The sequence below is a fragment of the Conger conger genome, chromosome 14 (genome assembly GCF_963514075.1).
Source record: "Conger conger chromosome 14, fConCon1.1, whole genome shotgun sequence".
Classification (NCBI taxonomy): Eukaryota; Metazoa; Chordata; class Actinopteri; order Anguilliformes; family Congridae; genus Conger; species Conger conger.
This window is the reverse complement of record NC_083773.1, coordinates 9511136-9531060: the sequence shown is the minus strand read 5'-3', so window position 1 is coordinate 9531060 and position 19925 is coordinate 9511136. Positions and strand designations below refer to the sequence as shown.

Genomic DNA, 19925 nt, shown 5'->3' with positions numbered 1-19925 from the left:
GATTATGCATTTTTACCAGTTTTTTTTCCAGAAGTGTCAGTTAAAAAATATTGAAAAAGCCCATATATGGTATGGGGGAAATGCTTGTGGATGTAGGTGAGGTTAGAAAATGTTACCTGTGTCTTGTCAGTTTCTTGTCTGCTGTGTCTGAGTCCCTGCTTCCTTGCCTTAATCTGAGGTCTCCTGAATCTGCTCCACAATCTCCTCTCTGTTCTGGTGCAACTGGTCATATTGACCGAGATGATATATACACAGATGATATAATTACAACAGAATAGGACTTCCAGGAATCTAAGCCGAGTGTATGAAATGTGCAGCACAGAAGACCCAGAGACTTCATTAATGAATGAAAAGGCACATTGCAAGCAAGCCTCTCTCACCCATTACATTACATTACATTACATTAATGGCATTTGGCAGAATCTCTTATCCAGAGCGACGTACATTTGATTAGACTAAACAGAAGACAATCCTCCCAGGGCCAATGCAGGGTTAAGGGCCTTGCTGAAGGGCCCAACGGCTGTGCGGATCTTATTGTGGCTACACTGGTGATCCAACCACGACCTTGCGTGTCCCAGTCATGCACCTTAACCGCTACGCTACAGGCCACCCTACAGAGCTCCAGGGAGTTCTGCTCATGCTGTTCCCTCCTCTTGGACATCTTTGTTTGTTTGTTTTTCATCCCCATGGCTCTATTCAGCTGACCCTCTGCCAGCAGCTTCTCCAGCTCCCTCTCCTGCTGCTCAGAGAGACATCGCGGCCTGGTTCTGTCCACACAGGCTCCCTCTCCTGCTGCTCTGAGAGACATCTCGGCCTGGTTCTGTCCACAGAGGCTCTCAGCTCTCACCATGCTGTTCTGAGAGACATCACAGCCTGGTTCTGTCCACACAGGCTCTCTCTCCTGCTGCTCAGAGAGACGTCACAGCCTGGTTCTGTCCACACAGGCTCTCCGCTCCCGCCACGGCGCTCAGCGGGGCCCTCCCAAGGGCTCTGATAAATATTGAACACAGCTTCCTGGCTTTGCCCTCGCTAAGCACTGTGGGTAAGTGTCAGTACGCAGGTGAATCCTCAGGCTAACGAGGCCCCGCAGGGAGCAGAGAACTTCACCTCCTCCTGCCTCCTGAGTGTTCCTCCCAGCCATGCTCTCAGTTTCACTCCGGTTCACACCCTGTGCTGCAAAATGGCGGTGACACGTTCGGCTTTTGTAAAAGCGAAGGCCTGTTAAGTCTAAACAACAATGTATGAATTTGGGAATGGTTTTTCTTTTTTTATTCACTGTTAATTGATAAATAACAAGGGCGAAATTCATCGATTACAATTAAAATAAACGATACATTCATCTCAAAGCCATAATTTGGCAAATTGAATACATTAATACAATATTCCACATGATGTGTGATGACAAATTATCTACCATTGCTGTATTACTTTAACATTATAGAGGAAATCAGAAAGGGGGCAAATACGTTTCCACAGTACTGCAGAGATGTTTTGCGGAATGTCATATGAAAAAGGACAATGAATTAAGCACAAGTGTAAAGTACTCCAGATTTGACATGGAACATAAGTCGTTTCCAAGTTATGTTAGTTACTTATGTTGGCTACGTTAATGGTAAAAAACATTTCCAACATTAAATTATTTGTTGAACCTACAGCATTAATTAATCAAATGACAATAGCCATCACACTAATGATGATTTTCAGCAGCACTTCTTTTGTTGGCTAAAGTAACACTTACCCGATGTAATGACATTGTGGCCTGACCTGTCGTGATATAAGAACTGCATTTTCATGTGCATTTCGAACTGGCCCAGTTTTGTGTGGGATAAAGCATATTTTAACCAGCAGACACCAGCAGATAATTAGACCTGCTGATTTTACAATGGCTGGCATAGGGAATGTATCCGCATTTGTTTCATAAAAACATATTTATAAATTTGAACACTAAAAAAATGAACATTCATATGTACAGATTTCACAGCTGAATCAGGGTAGAGACAGACAGAATGGACAAGAAAATTTGAGCAAGCCCCAATCACTATTTACAATCTGGGACTCCAAATCCAGCCCATGAACAGAATTATGGAACGTGAGATGGTGGAGGCCAGGCGAATTCCACCAGACCCACTCATTCTGACTAGAGCCCCATCCACTACAAAGCCTCAGTACTGGGTCGGCTACAGTGGTGGGGTCGCTCTGAGGTGATGCCCTAATGACCCTCATCAAGGCAGAAAACATTTCCCCTTCGCTCACCATCTCCTCGTCCTTCTTTCCCAGGCTCTAGTGACCTGTATATTCATGTGGGGGTGGTTTTTTTAAACAAATTTTGGAAGAAAATACAATATGTCCAGACTCCCACTTCAAAATAAAAATGGTAAATGGTTGGCTGGTAAATATAGCACCTTTATCCAAAGAGCTGTACAATTTATCCTTCTCATTCACCCATTCATACACACACTCACACACCAACAGCAATTGGCTGCCATGCAAGGCACCAACGAACCCTCCGACTGCCAGACGACTGCTCTTACCTCCAATAGGGCAATAGAGTGGACTGCTCCCCCTGGTCATTTAATCACACATGAAAAGAATGGGATCTTTGGCCAGAAAACCGAGCTATACAAGTTAAATTAGTCTCATAACCATTACCCTTTTTGTTAAATGCTTGTGGTTAAGTATCATATTTTGATATATGAAACAAACACATTAATTCAATACATGAAAATGAAATCGTCCCCTTGCGGCCTTATGTTGGATGACTTATGGTTGACTATCATTTATTATCAATTCTCTGGACATATGTACACATTTCAGTACATATGCATAAGACTATATGTGCTATTCCACCTTCAACCACAGGTACTGAACAGACATGTAAACAACAAATACATACAGGGGTTTGAGAAATATGATTTAGGAAAAGAAAATTGCTTTTATTTCTTTCACATTACATGTAGTGGTCTACACCACCATGAAAGAGCAGAACATGCCAATAACAATGATATCCATCCCCTCCTCGGGATACAGTATAAAAAAAACAAAACGTCACATTTATGAACATCAAAATTCCCCTTCCTCCTGCAAAACACAGAAGTGGCATAATGAAAGGCTGGCGCAAACACCAGCCTGAAGTTCCCATATTTACATATTTAAGGCAGGTCTTCAGTGTGTGGAGTGGACCCTCAACATGTGACACAGCCAGAAGAATCTAAAGACAGGAGAGAGAAAATTACTCATCCGAGCATTGTTTAGCCAAAAAATATTTATTTAATCATACTCACTAACGATACTGATATTAAATCATATGTACTTCTCAAGGGATCAGTTGCCATGAACCACTTGTATATTGTTTCACAATTATGTCAAATAATTATGACAATTGAGGCCTGTTCTGTGGCTAGGCCACCACAAGATTATAAATCTGTGATTAATGCCTCCTGTGATTAATGTTTTAATATGGCATGATCGTTTCCCTTCAGGAACAATGAAGAAAATATTCAATATTACATTTATTAATATCAAATTTGTCACATTAAAATTCACATCTAGGGGAGTAAAAAAAAAAAACCCGCTCAAAGCATACAGCTTTCCCAGAGTTATAAACTGTCACAGAATCAAGCTAGCTGATGTTACGTGCACTGCAGATTCACACGGACTGTTGTAGTGTCACAGTATGCACCATGACGGCCCTTAAGTACGAGGCTTAGTCAATTTCCCAGAATGCTGCAGCACTAAGTCTCAGCCACATTTACATTACATTACATTATTGGCATTTGGCAGACGCTCTTATCCAGAGCGACGTACACTTGATTAGACTAAGCAGGAGACAATCCTCCCCTGGAGCAATGCAGGGTTAAGGGCCTTGCTCAAGGGCCCAACGGCTGTGCAGATCTTATTGTGGCTATACCGGGATTAGAACCACCGACCTTGCGTGTCCCAGTCATTTACCTTAACCGCTACGCTACAGTGCAATGCAAACTCTCACCATTTCTTGTTCCGAGGTTTCAGCTCCTCGGCTGCGTTTCGCAGGAAGATGTAATTCTTTTTCTGCGGGTTGTAATATTCGTGCCCCTGAAATTCAACAAGAGGTCCAGTTAGCGTGGCCATAAGAATAAATTCAGCCAGTGTGGATTACATCCTTTTTTAAATACGAGATAAAATTTGTTCCACAACCGAACTTTGCCAGGTAAAGACCATTTAGATTTCATTTAGATTTGACTTCACAAGCGACCATTCTTGTTCCACTGAGTTAGGGACAGAAATTGACCAGAAAAGCATAAATAAAAAAGCCGCATCAGGAACCATTGATAGGATTTCATTTTGTGTTGTGCATGTAGTTGAGAATGGTCAGTGAGCATGTGAAAGTTCACCATATAAGGTGATGTCACTGCTCTGACTGAAATTATTATTATTATTATTTTTTTTTTTTAAGTTCACTTGGCTGGGAACCTTGGTCTTCAGTTCAGGAAACAGACCATCTGCCGTCCTGCAATGCCAACAAATGAGGGCCGTGTTCACAGCCTGCAGCAGACCTATCCCCATTACATGCCGATGGGTGACATAGCCCAGCTCTGACAGTACCTTTGACCAGTCGTAGCTGGAGGCATAGGCGAAGATGTTGCCGTTGCTGTTGAAGGAGCTGGCTGTGATTGGCTGGTCCAGCTGCTCGGAGGTCTTCAGCTTGGTGCGGGCGTCCTTGTCCCAGAAGCTGAAGCGCCCGTCCGACCCCACGGTGGCCAGGGTCCCGTGCACGGGGTGGAAAGAGATGGCGTTCACCTGTGCGGAGAGGAAGAGGGTCGGCTTCCGCTCACAGCGCATTGGGCTTTTCCCACACAGCCCTGTGAGGGACGGCGTTTTTCACTCACGGCGTAGATGTCCTGTGCAGTGGCCGTGTTGGTTCCGTTGGACCTGTGGCACTTGAAGGTGAAGTTATCTTTGGCTCTGAAATTCAGGGAAAGGGAGGGAGAAGAGAGACAGAGGAGAAAAGCAAGGAGATGGAAAGATGGGAAGGTGTCAGAAAGAAAACAAACAAAAAAAGCACACGAGACAGTGGGGGGTCAACACAGAACGCCTGTGGACCTTACGGAGACTGTACATCTGAAAAGCCGAGGAACACAGAAGTAGTAGGAGTTCGAACAGCTCGAATCTAAAGTAACCTAATGGCACTCACGGGTTGGGGGGGTTGATGTAGTGGATGGCCACCCGCCCCTCGATGCTTCCCAGGGCAAATCCAGTGGGCTTGCCCTGCTTATCCTTAAAGATGGCCACACAGCGGTGCTGAGCAGAAAGAGAACGTGCCAAATGACAACTATGCCCCAAACCACACTGAAAACTGATAAACGCAAACTCTTTCACACATCAAGTCCAACAAAAATCTCTGTGCCACTCTCTGTACAATGCTCATTCCAGGAGTGCATTAGTGAAATACATTGCAATGCCGTTTCCTTGACCCCCCCCGCAGATATGTGATAGAAAGATCCATAGCTACAACTTTTTAAAAAAACCAGGTGCTGTTCCTAAGGAATGGGTAAGGGAATTCTAAGGGTGCTTCAGAACATGCCCCATACACAAAGAGCCTAATCTTTACAACATACTGTATACATTTAAAGGCATTCATAATACATGAGCGAGAAATAATGAGTGCGATATCGAGGGGAAAATGAACAAGAGAATGACAAAGAGGAGCAGTAGTCAGTAGTCAGTAGCAGCAGTAATTTGAGCAGTGCTCATAGTCACCTGGTGCTTAAGCGGAGACTCTATCCGGCGGAACTCGGAGGGCTGGTTCTCCAGCTGGTACACAATGAGCCCTCGATCCGCTGTGGCCACCACCGCCATGGGGTACACCTGTGCCACACCCCGGGGGGAGGAGAAGAGCGGCGCTTCATGAACTCTGTGTGTGTGTGTGTGTGTGTGTGTGTGTGTGTGTGTGTGTGTGGGTGGTGCTCATATGAGCCAATTAAGATGCGTTTCTCCAGACAGCAAAATGGTAATTGGTAAATGGCAGGCATTTATATAGCACCTTTATCCAAAGCGCTGTACAATTGATGCTTCTCCATTCACCCATTCATACACACACACTCACACACCGACGGCGATTGGCTGCCATGCAAGGCCCCGACCAGCTCGTCAGGAGCATTTAGGGGTTAGGTGTCTTGCTCAGGGACACTTCGACACAGCCCGGGCGGGGGATCGAACCGGCAACCCTCCGACTGCCAGACGACTGCTCTTACTGCCTGAGCCATGTCGCCCCATAAGAAAGAAAGACTACAGGGCAGGTATTCTCGGGTTTCTCACCACGTCGGCAGAGTAGGCTCTCTCAGGCATCTGCAGGGACATGACAGGCTTGGGCGAGCGGGTGTCCCAAAACTAACAAACGTCAAAAACACAAGAGACAAGACGCAAGGTTTAGGCTGACATCTTAATCAGCTAAAGCATAAAGAGTAATTTCCAACTTAAGGGGAACCCGTTTCCAGAACAGAACTGAACCTCCAGTGTTAGAAAGGGGGGGGGAACGGCAAACACATTGAAACACCCTGAATGTGTTGTCAGACCTACATTTAGGCCTACCTTACCTTCAGAGTTTTATCCCAGCTGCCCGTCATGATACAACTGTAGTTAGGGGCTTTTATCCAGTGGATTGTCCTAATGGGGCCGTCGTGCTAACAAAAATAAAGAAACAATATACCAAATGAGACCAAAATATGAGCTTTTCTGATTGAGCAACATATAAGAAAGAGTATATATGCATAAACAGAATATTCAAACAGACCACCCACTTCACGGTGAAGGACTTGCAGCTACAACCACAAAAAGGATTTATTGACAGAACTGGTATTCATACTTGTGCTATCTGCATGGCCTGATTACTGTTAAGGTCCCACATCTTGGCAGTTTTGTCACAGGAGGCAGTGAAGACCTTGCTCCCGTCCTACAACCCAGAAAGAACAGTCAGATTCATACAATGCCTTCAGGTGCCGACTCCAGACTAATGAAATGAGCCGCAGTAAAGAAAAATGAAAAACACATGAAGAAGGCATCAACGTGGAAATAGCACAGTGAGATACGGCTAAATAATGTAGAAAGTATGCATTTAAATTCCTAGGACACTTACATCACTCCAGCAGACATCCAGCACAGGGCCTGTGTGTGTTTGTTGAGCCTTGGGCACGGTCTGCCCATTGTCCTGCACTTCCCAACACCGAACCTGAGGTCAGAAAACACACAATTCAGCCATCAGTTTTAGCTGGAAGCTGCAAGTACACCTAAATATTTTGGTTTCCTGGACTGCAGGCCTACACAAACATGATATAAGTGCTCCAGCTGCCTGTAGGCCTTCTGACACTGATGTATGTTAGAAGACATAAAACTATGTACCAGTTTGGGGCAGGTACCATGGCATCTTATACCCCAAGTCTATAATCATATTTCAAGAAGGCATTATGTTGAGAACGTGACAGTGATCAGGAGCACAGGACACCAAATGTATGTTAGAAGACACAAAACTATGTACCAGTTTGGGCCAGGTACCATGGCATCGTATACCCCGAAGACTATAATTGTTAATGACTACAAAGCAACTGGTTTTGGTGTCAACAATAGCAGCACGGCTGTGATTACAGCTTCCATCAATAGAAAGCAGCCGGTGAGGCTGTATGTATGGACCTTCTAACTGATAAGCGCAGTAAATATTTATTCAATAGAGCGACATTCCATCCTTATGACACTCACATCATTGGCCCAGGATCCACCAATCAGGAAGTTCGCTGGCATGGTAGGAGGGCTGAAGGCCAGACAGCTAATGCTGTCATCAGGTGGCGAGGTTACCTCCACATCCTGCAACAGAGTATCTCCATTCAGATTCAATTGAGAGAGCTGATCCTGAAAAAACTTGCTAAAACACCAAGTTACGCCTTTCTTTTGATAATGCGACAGCGTTGTCCTGTTCTCCAGCAATTTGTCCAGAAGGTGTTGTCATTACCTTCATGGGATTGTGATTATCTGTTGTTGCGTTTCCGAATACACCGGACCCCGCGGCCCCGAAAGCAGAACTCGTGCCAAATAAACTCATGTTGGCTGTGGGTAGCTGCAAAGACAAAAAAACCTCCTGTTGTGATGGCAGCAATACAGGAAATGAACAAGCTGGGTCAACTGAGGTGTGCTTAGCTAGAGTTTAAAATTTAGGTTTCGATTACAGAACTGCAACAGCAAACTCTAATTTCACCGTTTTGGAAAGCCTTTCCAATTGGGGGGTTAAACCAGCAAAGCACACTGCAGTTGGGCCGATTATGTTCCTGAGGCGCAACAAGAAGACGATTTGGATTAGCTTGCTTGTGATTTATTGAACTTTGCACACATTCTTCTTTCCTGTCTCCACCAGCGTTGTTCATACACAATGGAGATATAGCAACTATATTTAGCTAATCTGCGTAAACACTACCATAAAATGTTAGTTAGACTAGGTAGTTAGCTAACGTTAAATTAGCTACAGTTAGCTACTCATGCTACGTTATTGCCAATGATATTACTTAGTTAAGCAATGTAGCTGCATGTGTATCTACGACAAGAAACCTGTGAGTGAAACAGAAGACTTAGACTTAACGTTAGCTAGCTAGATACAATTTATCTCTGAGAAACTAAGACTGAATGATAACTAATTAGCTAGCTAGCAAGACAGCTAGTCGAACGACACGTTAGCGGCTGCCTAGACTATGGATGCTAGTTGGAAATACACTTTAGCTGGCGCTGACATTAACACTAACAACACACTTATTAAATACGTTAGGTCGCGAACGCTCACAAACCACTCTAAGATATTCCAGTGTAATTTCAGTCGTTTTAAAACACTCGTTTTCAATTACTTACCTAATCGCCGCTTGATAAATTCAGCCGGCTAGCTAATGATAAGATGTGGCGGCCCTGCAGTGACTACCTCAAGGGCTGACGCAGTTTCATGACGTCAACCAGTTGTAGACAGTTCATAAAACCAGCTATTCACAGTACAGGAGGCCTACTTCAGACGATTAAATACTTGCATTCAAAACTTTCCTTACGTCCACAGTGTGTATTTTAAGAAGGCATTATGTTGACAATGTGACGGTGATCAGGAGCACAGAAAGCCGGCTTCACGACCAGTTACAGGTGTTTGTGGTGTTACAACCGCTCCTGCGCTGTGATGGACCCGACTGAGAATTCATGAAAACGTAGGCTACAGAGATATCGACATAGGTTAGATTTTTTTTATTAAGTTGAATTGAGCTGTGTGGTTTGAAGGACTGCATATTTGCTGGCATAACAAAGGAATAGAAATGTGTTTATTGAATGACTTTGAGCTTGCATGAATAGTGTATTGTAAACTTTATTAAAACTCATGTGCGCCCCAGGTCTATGTCCTGTCACCTGCTTCTAATATATGCCTACTGATGAAGCCTATTCTGAGCACGTTAGTGCCTTTCAAAACCGTCGTCTGAAAAAAACTGTGTTGAGGGCGTTTTATTATCCAGTATTACAGTATGGAATAGATTGGAATCTTGAGTTTCAAAAATAAAAGTGAACAGTCTAGAATATTGAGAATGGCAAGTGAAGTATCTGGAACCCGCAAAACTATCTTGGTGACCTCTTCAATAACTCGTAAGTGTATGGCATTTTACTTAAGTGTTCCTGTCTGCAGACCTCAAAAAGGAAACTGTTTACCATGTTGACACAGGGTCGGCCAGGTTTGATAAAGAGACAGTGTTCGCCAATACAGGCCTATTGCTCCCTTCATTACGCTGCCTCTGCACAATTCTGCCACCTCAGTGGAATGCTCCCAGAACTGTTCTAAGTTGAAATAGTACTGTAGAGATCGTGGGTTTTCCTATATACAGTGTTTGGTGTCTTTAGATAGCTAATGTTTTGGGAAATAGTTTGGTGCCATTGGTGTAGTACACTGGTTGCTGAATAAAGCGTAGGTATAGCCATTAATATTACACATTATCGCATTGTCATCCTATTTATGCATTACACACTGTTTAATTGTATACATTTTAACCTCATTGACTCGCACTACTGCACAAGGACAGTTAACATAGGATACCTGCACCCCGTCACTTGCCTATACACTAGTGCAGTCACAAGATACACAATTGTATCATTGTAGGCACGTCCGCGTCTCCACAGATAGATAGCGATAGTATAGAGCCACACTATTGGTGGACATTTGCAGTTCTTTTTGCTGAACTGTTAAAACAGAGAAGCAGTTAACCTTATCTTTTAGAGTCAGATAAACGATAACACATTTAATTAACCCTGTTCCAGTAGCGCCTGGTAAGACTCCATGCGTTTCCTTCGCCTCTCAAATACGTCCGCTTTTTGGTGTATTTGGGGGGTTCCTTGTCACGTTTCATGTTTGTCACATCATGTTTCATGCTTAGTTATTGTCTTAGTTACGTTATTGTCATGTCACGTATTATGTTAATGTAGTCTCGCCACGTTTTTTATGTTTTATTTCTTGTTACGTTTCATGTTTAGTTGTTACGATTTTATTGTTAGTCTTGTCATGTCACGTTATGTAGTTTATTCATGTCACATTTCGCAAACTTGTTATGTCACGATGTTGTTTCATGTTATGTTGTTCTGTTCATTGATTAGCATACTTTTTCGTGTCTTTCTGCAAACCTTGCATTCATGCTTTTTCTCTCTCTCCCTTTCTGTCACTCACACTTCCCTAATTGTTTCAATTTCCCTTGTCTTCTTACTAATCTACTAACTTTAGATGAGGATTGGGCAATACTAATATTCTAACCATGTGTTCATGTTACCTTACGTTTCTTGTGCATGTCATTTACTAATTTACTAATACTAGGGCAGGATCGGTTTATTACTAACGATTACTAATTATCTCGTTAATTTGGTTTTGGCTGGATTTCACGTGTATGAACTTTGCTTGTTTTTTGCCTACGCTCACTGGACATTCCCTGAATAAAGCCCTGACGGGACTTTATTACATCCCTTTTGTCTGAGTCATGCATTTTGGGTCCAACCCCCCACGCACCAGTCTCATTCCTACAGTTGGTGGCCTCACCGTGATACAGACAAGCAAAATGTTATAAATTTATTTCGGATTTTTCCCTTTTTCTCCCAATTGTACCCTCCTCTAATTCAATTTGAGTTAGTGTTAGATACAGCGTCCGCACCCCGCCCTCTGGCAGGCCGAGGAAGAGAGACACAAGACGTCTCATCTCTGTAATCGTGTCCGTGGTGGTTCCAAGGCGCTTATTGTACGGCGATCAGCTAACCCTGCAAGACCCTCCCTCTGGAGCGGTGAGCCCATTATGCTGCTCCACATGAGCCGGCCAAACTTGGCTTTTGGTAGGACCGGGAATCCAACCCCGGTCCCCGGTGTGCAACTGCAGTGAACTGCAACCGTAAGTCTGCTTCATCTTAGCCTGTTGCGCTACTGCAATAGGCTACAACTGATTGATCCAATGTAATGTGTATATTAAAATGCAATTTTTGTCCTGCTAGGGCATGCTAGTGTCTTTGTATGAATAAGCCAAAAAGTGTGCGTTTACATGTGATTACAGGGGGCGACATGGCTCAGGCAGTAAGAGCAGTCGTCTGGTAGTCGGAGGGTTGCCGGTTCAATCCCCCGCCTGGGCTGTGTCGAAGTGTCCCTGAGCAAGACACCTAAAATGCTCCTGACGAGCTGGTCGGTGCCTTGCGTGGCAGCCAATCGCCATTGGTGTGTGTGTGTGTGTGTGTGTGTGTGTGAGTGTGTGTATGAATGGGTGAATGAGAAGCATCAATTGTACAGCGCTTTGGATAAAGGCGCTATATAAATTCCAACCATTTACCATTTTATGTTATTATGAGTGATGCCTAAGTCTGATTCTCCCCTCGATCTTCACATTCGTGGACAATAAATTTAATTAATCTAATGCAGCTCAATACTGCACAATACTGCATATCGCATAATCATTTTTGTATGTGAAAATTAGCTCAATTGTCACACATTGTAACAACACGGTGTCATTGTAAGAATTGTTATTTTTGGAATTACATTAATGTGGATGAACTCATTCACACAGGAAGTGGCACAGTCATTTCACTCAGTAGGCACAGAGAGGTTGAATAAATACAAAACAATTGCACTTTCCTACACGATAATTGCAGCTGATTTTTCCAAGCAGAGATGATAAAAATGACACTGTGGTACAGAGGAGTTTCACCCGCTCTAATGAATGAGTCATGCTTTCTGTGGAATAGCTGGTCACCCACATTCATCAATTAACATTATGTTTATATGGGTTTCTATGGTGGATATTCTGCTATATCCACCATACCATACCATTGACCTCTATGCTTGAAGCTATTATCATTTTCATTTATGCAAAAATGAGCTATTATGAGGCTGTATATGTTGGTGTAGCTATAGCAACAATTACATAGTTTCTTAAATGATTTAATGTTCGTTAAAAACTTAGCAGGGAAACTAGACTGGTTAAGTAGATGCACAATGAGCCTTTGACAGACTTGTGTCTTTTTGAGCCTTTGACAGACTCGTGTTGAACAATTAGTCATTCACTTGAAACCATTACATTTTCTATGGCTAATTATCACTTTAAAAACTCATAATTGAATGGAAGCAGGCAATGTCCTTCTGTCAACTCCAGGGCATAAAGGACTTTCACTTTTTTTTAAAGTTTATTTTTCCTTTATTTCTCGTAAGGGGATTCAAGTCGAATTTAGTTATCCAGATTTCCGAGAACTCCTAGATTCACAGCTTTGAAATCATTTGATGTGGGATTCCCTGGAGAAGTGGCTTTGTTTCTGGGTGTTTGTGAGCTCATTTATAGGATTCGTTGGAATGATTCTTATTTATATTTCGGAAGTTATTTCCGCACAAGGGCCGAAGTGGCTTAACTGGAAGCCTTCCCAGACTTTCTGAAGCCCTTGAAAGCGTATTCCAACCAACCTTCACTTCCACTGAAATCACATTCCTGTGTGCGGTCTTGGGTGAGCATGGAACTATAATAGGCCAGCTTCAGTTCCACTGAATAATTATTGTCAGAAAGTGAATGGGAAATTTATAAGATAAAAGTTTAAGTCAACTTTTTAGATTGAAATTGTTCAAAGCAAAGCCAAACTTTTGCCGTGAAGTGAAAGTCTCTGTCTTTGTTTTCCACACACAGCGCGTATCTACAGCTGGATATGGACCTTCTCTATTTGGGGCAGCATTAGTATAGCTTGCCTTGGACTGCAGAGCTGTTAGCACATCATCATGCCACATGCTGACCACATTAGCACCGTCATGTAGCATACATTACCACAAAGCATAATGTTTGTCATTTATTTTTGTCACTGTATGTACGTGTGTACTGTGTGTATGTATTGTTAGGAATGCAGTAAGGCTGGTTTGCCACCAGAGGTCATGGTGGAACCAGTGGCTGAAGATAACGCCTTCGAACAGTTCCATTGACATTCTATATCACACAGCAGTGATCCTCACTCCTGGTCCTGGAGAGTCGCAGGTTCTGCTGGTTTTTGTTCTCACTTAGCACTCAGTTAATCACTTAAAGCAGTTGATTACACAGTTAACTCGCATTAAATTGTTTCTTGGGTCTGAATCAGTGGCTTATATTAATCGTGAAATCAAAAACCAGTACACTCCTGCAGCTCTCCAGGACCAGGAGTGAGGACCAGTACACTGAAAGGTCAGGTGTGGATGTGAGGGTTTAAGGAGGTGATTGGGCCTGTTATAATAAAAAATGAACACTGTAATGCACATGAAAATAAAGAAATAAATCCTCATCACTTGGGTGGCATTAAAGTAATATTTACAGGTTGCAGAGTTTTGTTTAGTTGATGCGTGACTATATTTACACTGTGTTTGAATCACACGCACGCACACACAAACAGGCAACAGGCAAGACATGCTTTCAACAGCCGTTTAATCCCGAACATGTTTATATTCTGCGAAACACAACGTGACAGTGGCGTTGTCCTGGAAAAATTCAGGAAATGCCTTTAATTTGTAAAATATGTCGCGACTGCTTCTAATTAAGTTTAATTTGCAGCTGGGCCAGCTGGGGCTATGCTGTAGTTCTCTTATAACCTGAGACCTCAAAACATTTTGGCTCCTCCAGGTTCCTGTAGCCAAACCAACGCAGAACCCCTGAAACTCCAACACTGAGGGGCACCTTAATGCTTTTTCTCAGACTCAAATCTCGTCTCGCTGTCCAAATGTCCAAATGAAATTATGGAGCTTAATCTGCATTTGAAATGAATTTGCATTTGAATTCTCCTTCTATTTGAGTTTCAAAGGCCACATGTGGTATGGGGCAAGAGGTGATCTCACGCTCACTAGTCTCTAGAGTTTGCAAAGAATTGTGCAAAAAAAACAAAAAAATCCCGTTTTTAATGAGAGATATCAGAGGAGAATGGTCAAAGCTGACAGGAAGGTGACAGTAACGCAAATAACCACACATTACAACAGTGGTATGCAGAAGAGCAGTAGTAGTCTGGAAAATAAGTCTAACAAATACCTAATAAAGTGGATATATGTTTTGTTTTTTTCCCCATATTTTTTTCTCCCTATTTGGTGGCCAATTGTACCCTATTTTATTCATTCTATTCCCATGTAGTGCTGAGGAAACACCGCTACAACCCAGAATGAGAACAACATGCCTTCTTAAAGCTGACCCATCTCAAGCCCCAGACCGTGATTGCCTTAAATGAGGCTGTATGCACAAGCGCAGGGTATTTCACTGTGGATCGGGAACCAGGGGTACAACTGCAACAGATTGCTGGCTATGACTTCAGACTCTGATGTCTTTAGAGTCACACTTTGACTCCAGCGTCTACAGCTACTGATAGGCTCTGAATCCACACCAAAAATGCTAGATTTTAACTCCACTCAAGACCTGAATGGTATGCTCAGAAGCCAGACTGAAGCCCTCACTGCCACAATATTAGGAATATGTTCTGCACAGTGAATGGTGCGGTATTTCACACAGGTGGTTTCAGTGAGTGCACTTTTATTCCTCATGGAAGCTGATGGCATAGCACTGATGTGAGCGTATAGCATGACTGCTGACACCAAATGGGAAAAATAACAAAAACAGACTTATCTATGAACCACTTTTCACATTCCAAAAGCGCTCAGCTATTTGACACTCAAGTTGCATTGCATCTGAAAAAAAAAGATTCAGAACATGTACTATTCTGTGCACTCGTATGAGAATGTAACAGTGTGTTTGTCAGCAGTTTGTTGCGTTCCTCTGGTAGCCTCCAGCTCCTTATTTCTATAGCTCTAAACGGAGTGGAGGTGTGCCTGTACAAACACAAACACCGGGAACAGCTTAAACCAATTAGGCAGCAAAACAGCTGTGAAACCGCACGCAAACGCTGCTGTGAGGTGGGCTACACATGAGGGGCTGAGGGGCTCAGTTTCACCTGGCTGCTGGTGACTAACAGGCGGCAGTGCGCAGCACAGTCAGGAAGTTCTGAAAACGCAGACGGGCCGGAATGTGACCTTTGACCCCCCCCTCCCCACACTGCTTTGCTTATAGGTCAGTGTACCTTGCAAAAAACTTTTTTTTTCCTTTTTTTTTTTACTGGATCCTCTGTGGTTTAGTTCTCTGTGCCCCGCTGTTAGCCTTCAAAGGTGCATGTTTAACATAACACACCTGGCAACAAATCCATCTGACCTTTACCGTGGCAGTTAATCGTGTAAGTCCCAGGATCGTGGGTCAATGTGTTTAACTGAAAAAAAAAAGGTAAGACTGTATCTTCTTTCATCTGTCTGAACAGAGCTGTTCTGTACACTGGAGCCGCGCAGGTGCTGTTGTCTGCTCCTGCTAGTGAAGTACGCTGTCATGCAGCTCTGAATATAGAGTAACACGAGGGAGTGTACACGTGAAATCATGTGTTTGTGTGTGTGTGTGTGTGTGTACAGTGTGTGTGTGTGTGTGTGTGTGTGTGATGTGTGTGTACATACAGCATGTGTGTGTACAGCATGTGTGTGTACAGTGTGTGTGTGTGTGATGTGTGTGTACATACAGCATGTGTGTGTACAGTGTGTGTGTGTGTGTGTGTGTGTGTGTGATATGTGTGTGTACATACAGCATGTGTGTGTGTGTGTACAGTGTGTGTGTGTACATACAGCATGTGTGTGTACAGTGTATGTGTGTGTGTACAGTCTGTGTGTGTGATATGTGTGTGTACATACAGCATGTGTGTGTACAGTGTGTGTGTGTGTACATACAGCATGTGTGTGTACAGTGTGTGTGTGTGTGATATGTGTGTGTACATACAGCATGTGTGTGTGTGTATAGTGTGTGTGTGTGTGTGTGTGTGTGCTATGTGTGTACGGTACATGCACACGTGAGTTCCCAAATGTGTGTGTGAGCGTGTGCGGCTGCAGACATTCTTTATAGATGTGTGCTATGTTGGTGGGATTGTTTATAGTGAGAGCAGAGCTATTAAGTTTTGCAGGTGGAGATATATAAAAAGCCATGGAAGAAAAAAAAAAAAAACACAAACCAGACCCTACATTCCAGAATTGCTTTGAGACATTTTTCCATCAAACATGGCTTTTCTTAGGGAAGTAATTGGATCAGGAAGGGCGGATATGGGCTTTGGAATCTGCTGAGGTTGCACAATAGGGAGAACTGTAATTGTTTACTTCTTCTGAATGTGAAACATATATATTTGATTTAAGCAAGAGAATATCCTGACTCAACCAGTTTACCTCTCCCCATACCTGCCTAGCTGCCTATGGCAGAGGTGTGGGCAGAAGGTATATTTTTCCCCTTAAGAAAGAAACAGGATCTTTCAACAAAATGTCATAGGCCACACAAATACCTGAAGACCATATTGGTTGAGATGGGTTTCTACATACTGTTCTGTACCATACTGAGTACAGTATATATATAGTCATAGCCATTCTTATCTTTTAAAGTTAAAGTTATTTCACTGAATGTTCTTCTAACCACTTCTCTGTATAGTTCCATATGGGTGCAATGTTAGTTGACCATCTGGTAAAAGACGCAGGGTATTTCTGTTTCCCTATGTGTATGTGTTGATGCATTTGCAGTAATGCACTAATGAAAACAGTAACACCTTTAACATATAAAATGGGTGGTGTCCTATATTTGGACTGAAATATTGAGTCTTTTGCACACTGTGATTATAGTGAATTATTTGAATGTATAGTTAATCTGAACATATATAATGAATACATATGAACACATATTGTAAAATGACTCCCATTAATTGATGAAATAACTGTAATTTTCTGTTTTTGTCAGGATTAAGGCAGGTGCATTCATGGAGATACGAGAAGTGACAATTAGAGGGACTATAGGGGATTAGAGAGAGGGTGGGGCTGGGGGGTAGAGGTAAAGGAATAACTGGTCAAACAGCTGCCCTACACATGTGGGCACTGTGTGCTGCCTGAACGATATTATTGCCCACTTCTTCTTAATACAGTAATGACTCGCCATTCAAGCTATGCACAACCATACCGGAGGCATGGTTAACAAGCTCAAAATCTGTTTCCATTCGCTGGCTAAGCGCTCACATAAACCAAGGGTGGGGGCTCCACTCCCACGATCAGGTTACTGTGCTCTTAAGTGCCTGGAAGAAGTTTTAATTCAAATCCAATGTTTGAGCCTGTTCCCTGGGGGTATGGGGGCCAAGGAGCCAGGCTTGCAATCTCCAAGTTCAGTTCCAAAATTCGGGGTATAGTACCGCAGAGCAAGGTGTGTATCCTGGATGGAATTAGCCGATAACCTGCCGTGTATATTGAACTACATAAACTGTGAACCATGCAGACGAGATTGATAGCAAGACAAGAATGCCTAGTAACCAAATAAATAATATACTTTATATTGCTATTGTTTGGGCTACAGTTTAGAGTGAAGTTTGTGGGTTAGAAAGCTGTGCCTTTGGAAAGTATGCACTACTAAAAGCCGGCTTCACACATGTATCATAGAATATACATAAAAAAACACGAACATATCTGTATTTGCAAAACGCATGCCTAACACATTGCATGAAGCTGAAATCTGGAGAGAAACATCCTGTGGCACTACTGGTATGCACTTAAAGGGTTTACTACCTGAACATCAATCACAATGGAGATATTAAAGACAGTAACCTATCGTGTCACAGTTTCCTGTAACAGGCATGAGAGAGACTTATGATGTATGTGTTATGCTGTTTTTGCACGGTTACACTATTCATTTTAATCCTGTCACCAAGCCAATATTTAGGATTCTTTGCGTATAATCCAAGCTCTTTTGAAACACTAAGCAAAGCCGGCTGATTAAAGTGAACGGCTTTAAGTCACTCTGTCCTTTAGCATGGCACATGATACTCCAGCAGGCTTCAGGCAATGCACTTACGCACATTAAATTGTTCACATGTGGGTAAAATATATTGCAGCATATTTTAATCGCCAACTTGATGAATATGTTGTATTAACACCGGACATTTTACTGCGTAATCAATCAAGGTAAAATAGCTGACTTATCTACATATACGAAACTGTCTGCACAAGTTGGGACATTCGCTGGTATTACCTGCAGACAAAGGAAAAGCCCAGTCAGGTAATTAAACTGACAGGTCTTTCTGAACGTGTTTACAGGTGGCGTCTCCACCCATTCAACCGCAAAAGCAGAGCAAAGCGATCACTACAGGGAGAAAGAACAGCCACTCTGCGCCCATCCAACCCACATTCATCCTTCCCTTTTAGTAGACTTTTTTACGTTTATTTGGTGGCAGTCACTGCTGCTCCCCAACCCCTCCCAACAGATACAGCGCCTTAAAGTGTGCCATATGCGCGCAGTGCACGAACATTTAACTTTTCACGTGGAGTAAGGAGGTTGTGCCCTACAGAACAAATGCAAAGCAGAGATAGGGACATCGCTGAAAAAAACACTTTACGGAAACGGATTACGCAGTACTAAACTGGATCTGAACGATCAGAATGTATCTACAAGGGGCCGTTCACATAAAATGTGAGGGAACTGGATTGATTTGAGGATAAGTCGACAGCCTCCTTTTTAAAATAACATATTTCTGTTGTTCCAAAATCCTGTTTGCATTCTATTGGTTTGGAAATAATTAATTGGTGTGCACAGTAGCTAGACACTAGACATGCTTTCTCACTTGAATTCCGGCGCTCCTGCTGTAGTTCTCATGTGGGGTTACTGTGTACTGGCAGAAACCGTTTTTACTAATTTAACTTCGCACAACGAGGCACACTCGAGTTTCATCCACCGACAGCTGAAGAGCCAGGAACGCAGGGAGATTCAGCGGGAGATTCTATCCATCCTTGGGCTCCCGCACCGGCCCCGGCCGCACCTCCATGGGAAACAAAACGCAGCCCCAATGTTCATGCTGGACCTGTATAACGCCATGTCCGAGGATGGCTATTCGTATCCGTTCAAGCCCATAATCACCACACAAGGACCGCCTATCGCAACCCTTCAGGACAACAATTTCCTCAACGACGCCGACATGGTCATGAGCTTTGTCAGTCTAGGTATGTCACCTGACGAACAAGTGTCTCTGATTAATTCCTTACTGAGTATTGTGTGTGCTGTATCCTAGCGCATATTGTGCTTTTCAAATTCCATTTCGATTTTAAGACGGACAACAGGAACAAACGGAGTGAACAAAACTTTCGTTTACAAAAATATTACTACGCCTTACCTTCATTTAAATTACATTTTAATCAGTCCACACAAAGAAGTATGATAGCACGAAGTAGTGTGCTGATTGATACCCAGCTCTGCCACAGGTTTTCAAGTGCGTTAAAACGCGCTAGTTATGAGAGAAAAGGGTTGCCATCTGGCAATGATTTGACCCACAGCGATAACATACAAATGGGACGTTTCAAATTTCAGTATGTAACTGCACTGTATCGAAAGTTATTTCTT

The 19925-nt window shown here is 43.0% G+C and overlaps 2 protein-coding genes and 1 long non-coding RNA gene across 5 annotated transcripts in view; 2 read left to right on the top strand and 1 right to left on the bottom strand.

Annotated features, from left to right (window-relative positions):
* Nucleotides 1–2912: 2912 nt before the first annotated feature.
* LOC133109554 (mRNA export factor-like) lies at nucleotides 2913–9072 on the bottom strand. 3 transcript variants are annotated; one of them, XM_061218921.1, is made up of 13 exons: nucleotides 8863–9020; nucleotides 7979–8083; nucleotides 7729–7833; nucleotides 7112–7204; nucleotides 6842–6928; nucleotides 6573–6659; nucleotides 6295–6366; nucleotides 5737–5844; nucleotides 5171–5277; nucleotides 4866–4941; nucleotides 4582–4776; nucleotides 3986–4071; nucleotides 2913–3208 (listed from the first exon to the last, which is right to left on the bottom strand). In XM_061218921.1, coding segments are annotated over exons 2-13 (1107 nt in total). In that variant the 5' UTR covers nucleotides 8069–8083; nucleotides 8863–9020; the 3' UTR covers nucleotides 2913–3207. The 3 variants fall into 3 exon arrangements, with proteins under 3 accessions (XP_061074905.1, XP_061074904.1, XP_061074903.1); XM_061218920.1 differs by lacking the exons at nucleotides 2913–3208; nucleotides 8863–9020 and adding an exon at nucleotides 9051–9072 and having other exon boundaries at nucleotides 3982–4071; XM_061218919.1 differs by lacking the exon at nucleotides 2913–3208 and having other exon boundaries at nucleotides 3982–4071.
* Nucleotides 8970–11741, top strand: LOC133109556 (uncharacterized). Its single transcript, XR_009704736.1, has 3 exons — nucleotides 8970–9225; nucleotides 11151–11402; nucleotides 11562–11741. It is a non-coding gene; the product is annotated as an uncharacterized LOC133109556 (long non-coding RNA).
* A 7399-nt stretch (nucleotides 11742–19140) lies between these two features.
* LOC133109553 (bone morphogenetic protein 7-like) overlaps nucleotides 19141–19925 on the top strand; it is an 18638-nt gene continuing 17853 nt past the window's right edge. The window contains exon 1 of the mRNA XM_061218918.1: nucleotides 19141–19528. Coding sequence (XP_061074902.1) covers nucleotides 19141–19528 — 388 coding nt within the window. The remainder of the gene's footprint in view (nucleotides 19529–19925) is intronic.

Bases quoted from the DNA above. Each gene is read 5' to 3' on its own strand.
- LOC133109554 (XM_061218920.1), bottom strand. From the start codon at position 8,068: ATGAGTTTATTTGGCACGAGTTCTGCTTTCGGGGCCGCGGGGTCCGGT. The intron at 7,205-7,728 runs GTGAGTGTCATA...TTCTGACCTCAG, and splicing joins GTGGATCCTGGGCCAATGAT to GTTCGGTGTTGGGAAGTGCA. The intron at 6,660-6,841 runs GTATGAATACCA...TATTTTTGTTAG, and splicing joins AGGCCATGCAGATAGCACAA to CACGACGGCCCCATTAGGAC.